This window comes from Triticum aestivum, chromosome 2B, assembly GCF_018294505.1.
Source record: "Triticum aestivum cultivar Chinese Spring chromosome 2B, IWGSC CS RefSeq v2.1, whole genome shotgun sequence".
Classification (NCBI taxonomy): Eukaryota; Viridiplantae; Streptophyta; class Magnoliopsida; order Poales; family Poaceae; genus Triticum; species Triticum aestivum.
This window is the reverse complement of record NC_057798.1, coordinates 678,576,993-678,580,929: the sequence shown is the minus strand read 5'-3', so window position 1 is coordinate 678,580,929 and position 3,937 is coordinate 678,576,993. Positions and strand designations below refer to the sequence as shown.

The 3,937-nt window shown below is 43.2% G+C and overlaps 1 protein-coding gene across 2 annotated transcripts; it reads left to right on the top strand.

The window, feature by feature from the left end:
• The first annotated feature begins 502 nt into the window (after positions 1–502).
• LOC123042034 (uncharacterized) lies at positions 503–3,583 on the top strand. 2 transcript variants are annotated; one of them, XM_044464563.1, is made up of 5 exons: positions 503–924; positions 1,006–1,090; positions 1,567–1,768; positions 2,961–3,032; positions 3,125–3,583. In XM_044464563.1, exons 1-5 carry the CDS (start codon positions 614–616, stop codon positions 3,328–3,330), a joined length of 876 nt encoding a protein of 291 aa, XP_044320498.1. In that variant the 5' UTR covers positions 503–613; the 3' UTR covers positions 3,331–3,583. The 2 variants fall into 2 exon arrangements, 1 of the variants encoding a protein (XP_044320498.1); XR_006418695.1 differs by lacking the exon at positions 1,006–1,090.
• Positions 3,584–3,937: the final 354 nt, after the last annotated feature.

Sequence of the window (3,937 nt, the reverse complement as noted above, 5' to 3'; positions counted from 1 at the left end):
CACACACAAACACACACACACACACACACACACACACACACAAACACACACATTCCAAGCCGACGACGTCCCACTCTTCATCCTCATTCAAGCTTTGACGGTGCAATGACAAGGAGGTGGACGGCGATAGATTGGAGTAGTGGAAAATATCCTAAAGTTGTTTTCGCCTTTTCTGTTTTAGTTAGGGTGTCTCGTATCTGGGTACACCCTGTATGTTGTTCTCCTCTATGTTTAATCTAGATATGTATTAAAAAAGGACATCAATCATGGCGAACTTTCGCCAGCAGGGATGGCAAGCGCGAATACCCCGAATGGTAGTTTGTGTGGCTGGGGGTGGCATTTTACAAAACTGTCATGACAGTTTGTTTAATTTGGAGGGAGTTTTGGGCAAAAACTGACATCATCAGATCAAGATCAGACAGCTCTGGGGGCGTTCGCTGGGATCCCACCCCAGAGAACGTTCGGCAAATAACATTTTTGGTAAAGATACATTTGTCCCACGGCCGGGAGAGACAGAGAGACGGACTCGGGGCGATTTAGGGCAGAATCAATCGGAGCTGACCCCCCTCCCCAACCGTGACTGGATCGGCTAGTAGCCGACGTGGCCGCGGCGATGGAGGAGACGCGACACCTCGTCGGAGTCGGACCAGCGCGTGCTAAGAAGGCCAGGGACGCACGGTCTGAGGAATCCGACGACATGGCGACCAAGAGCAAGACCTACTGCAGCGCCGCCGCTGCCGCGTCGGAGGAGGAGTCTCGTCGCCTCCGTGAACCCGAATCAGCGGCTAGGCCTTTCGTGCTGCCTGGTCCGGCTGATGACGAAGCAAAGTCAAGGTGGGCGGCGCCTGGCCGCCGCCGCCGCGCGTGCAACTGGCTGCGGCTGCTGTTCCGTTCGCCTCCTCTCCATCCTCCCCCCGACTTCAGGTAATTACTCGACGACCCCTCCTTCCGATTCGATCGATTCATTGATCCGCGTGGCGTGCTATGTGTTGTATCGTATGCTAGGCCTAAGATGTCACGTTCGGAGATAAAAGCTCTGAATCACGATACCATGCTGCAATGCCTTCAGCTGTACAACGCCGCCCATCCGGTGATACATTTTTCCTCACTCGATCAAATTTTACTTGCAATTAGCTGCAGTCAATCAAACTTTTAAAAACATTGATAACAAATGCATAGAAAGCTGGCACATGGAAATTATATTATTAGGCCTAACAATGCAAGGTGCTTATGAAGAGGAACCCTTTTTTTTCTTAACCACCGGTGCTTATTTGTATAGGCGCCTCTGCAATATGAAAAAGCACAGGTGCTTAAGCAAAAATTGGTTTATTCTTACAAGCACTGCTTAAGCACCTTGCATTGTACTACATCCTAGTGGTTTGTCATGAAAATTACTTCTATATCCTTACATTTTTAACAGATTTTGCGCAGCGATAATTATAATAAATTTGTGTATAGGAGGTTGCAGTAATTAAGTGAAGTCAGTCATTGTTGCTTCTTTGTTCTGTTTTGTTTTACCTTGCTAACTTCGCCAATTTCTTTCTCCATGATTGTTTGGCTGATCAGGGCGATGAGTATGAACCTGCTCCTGGTAAGGTGACCAGACGCGGCAAGCTTGACAATTACGGTTTTTGGACTCATGGCAACTTTGTGGCTCGTCGGAAGTGCTCTGGCTGCTTGTCCTTCGTGCCCGCTCCGCGAACTCTCTTCTTTTTTGAGCTCATTGATAGAGGTGATGACGATGAAGTTCTCACATGCATCCCCCTAGGTTGGTATCTACTTGCTAGCTTGATACACCCTTACCTCTCTGTTGCCATGCCATGCACCTTATGTACTTTAAAGAACCATTGGGTTTTCATCATCTGGAGAGGTCTACTGTTAGTGCCCAGCATTTCACCTTAATAGACACAATGTACCACTCTACAAAGGAAGCCCTCTGGAAACCAATCGTTTGAAATTTCTTTAGGTTGCCTTTGACCTTGTAAATTTGTGAGGTTCATGATCCAATTGTGAAGTAAGAATGAGTGGCCCATGCTTTTACGAGGATGAGTAGTTATGGGTTTTTTTGGTTGCTATTTTCTGGTTTTGACCATAATTTTCTCTGTGTCAATTGTTTTAAAATATTGCATTATGTGCTCATTCTTCTGCCAGAAATATATATTCTGCTTCATTTCAATCTTTATGCGCCTATAATGGTTTGAGAAGTTTATCTGTGCAGCTAATTGTACTATAAATATTATACGCATGCTTCTGTGTTTCCCCCTCCAATGTATTCTGTGTATTTACCTGGTTTATTTTGGCAATAAGACAGTACAGATAATAGCAAAATGAATTCCTCTGTTTCTCCTTTTTGTTCTCCACATTTTTCTTCTGTACTCTGGTCCATCTTCCTTAGATTACCTTTTATAGACCTTCACACTAATTACCTGAATAGTTCAAAGCAACAAATGTTAAAAGATGAATAGACTATATATTACACTCTTCCTTGATTCAAATGATTTTTGTATTTTATACCCTTCCTACTGGAAGTTGAAGTCTCCTTACTTGCCTCAGCCAACCTAGGATTCATAAGACTTTGGTTCCCTCCTCTACCTCGCCAAGTCTTTCTAGTCTGAATTGCATACTTTATGGCTGATCACTTCAGCTCCTATAGGAGTGCTACGTCCTCTCAAGTCTGCAGTCTCATACTTATCTTGCATTGCTTATTTCATTAGTTGAGCAGCTGTTGGACTTGGAATGATCAAACTTTGTTACCGTGTGTCGTCCCTCTTCAACTGTTTCCAGTAATTTAGATGTTCCCTTTCCTGTTTAATGTTTATGTACATTTTCTTAACCATATGTGTACTTAGATTCTTGTGTGGATGAATTGCAGGTAGCAGTTACTTTATCTCTCTTTGCACATAGCATTGGGTGTTATATCATGTGTGGATTAATGGTATTTTCCTTGATGGTATTTTCAGATGAACCAGTTACTGAAGCCTACGTTTTCCTTGGAATCCCTCTTGGGCGGGGCACCCGGCGTAATGGTGAATGTATGTCTCTCTCTAGATGTATATACAGATCAAGTTGCACTGTCCAATCGCTCTCTTACATTGTCTCTTTGTTGCTTGGCCTGTGTTTGCAGCGGACTGTGTTTGCAAGACATGCTACCGTCGATTTCATGTCCCACATGCTGGTCTGACGAGGAAATGTGGATGTGAAGATAGCAAGGTGGAGAGGGTATGTAAAATGTGCTATCTTGACGCCGATGTGTTGCATCCCTTCCGAGGAGGATTCCGTTTTGGCCATCACCAAGAGATCTTTGAAAAGCGTTTTTGCTCCTACTACTGACTACTGAGCAGTGAGCCCTGCTTCACCTCAGTCACTCTGATAGAAAACAGACTTGTCGTATGATGGTTTAGTTAGATTTTGTTGGCGGAGCTATGTGGCATGCCTTTTCGAATGACCTATGTAAATTTTATAGCATGCCTTTTCGAATGACCTATGTAAATTTAGTTAGATTTATAGTATGCCTTTTCGAATTACTAGTGGGCGTGTAAATAAACTTGTATAAGTATGACCACTGTGTTTCTCTAATATTTGTGCTTCAGTGTACATCGTTTGTGCTTCACCGTCAGGTCTGCTATCTTCTGAGAGTGGTCGCCTCTGAATTGATTATTTAAATAATTGTATTAAACAATAGCAATTTACTATCTCCAATTAGCATTTAACCTGGTCCACCTAAAATGCAAGAAAGCTAAATGTCATCCTGCTGATATTGGGATGACAATAAAATTGACATGCCTATAGATAGCTTTGGATTCCGAAATAATTGTTTCCATGTGATTGGAGGCCGGAAGAAATATTTCAGAATAGGCCAAACTGGATCTTCAATGAAAATATTGCATGACCATTCCATTTTCCTGTTTTTTATTATTATTTTGTTCACCATTATTGG

Bases quoted from the DNA above. Each gene is read 5' to 3' on its own strand.
- LOC123042034 (XM_044464563.1), top strand. From the start codon at position 614: ATGGAGGAGACGCGACACCTCGTCGGAGTCGGACCAGCGCGTGCTAAG. The intron at 1,091-1,566 runs GTGATACATTTT...TTGGCTGATCAG, and splicing joins TGTACAACGCCGCCCATCCG to GGCGATGAGTATGAACCTGC. The intron at 1,769-2,960 runs GTTGGTATCTAC...TGGTATTTTCAG, and splicing joins TCTCACATGCATCCCCCTAG to ATGAACCAGTTACTGAAGCC.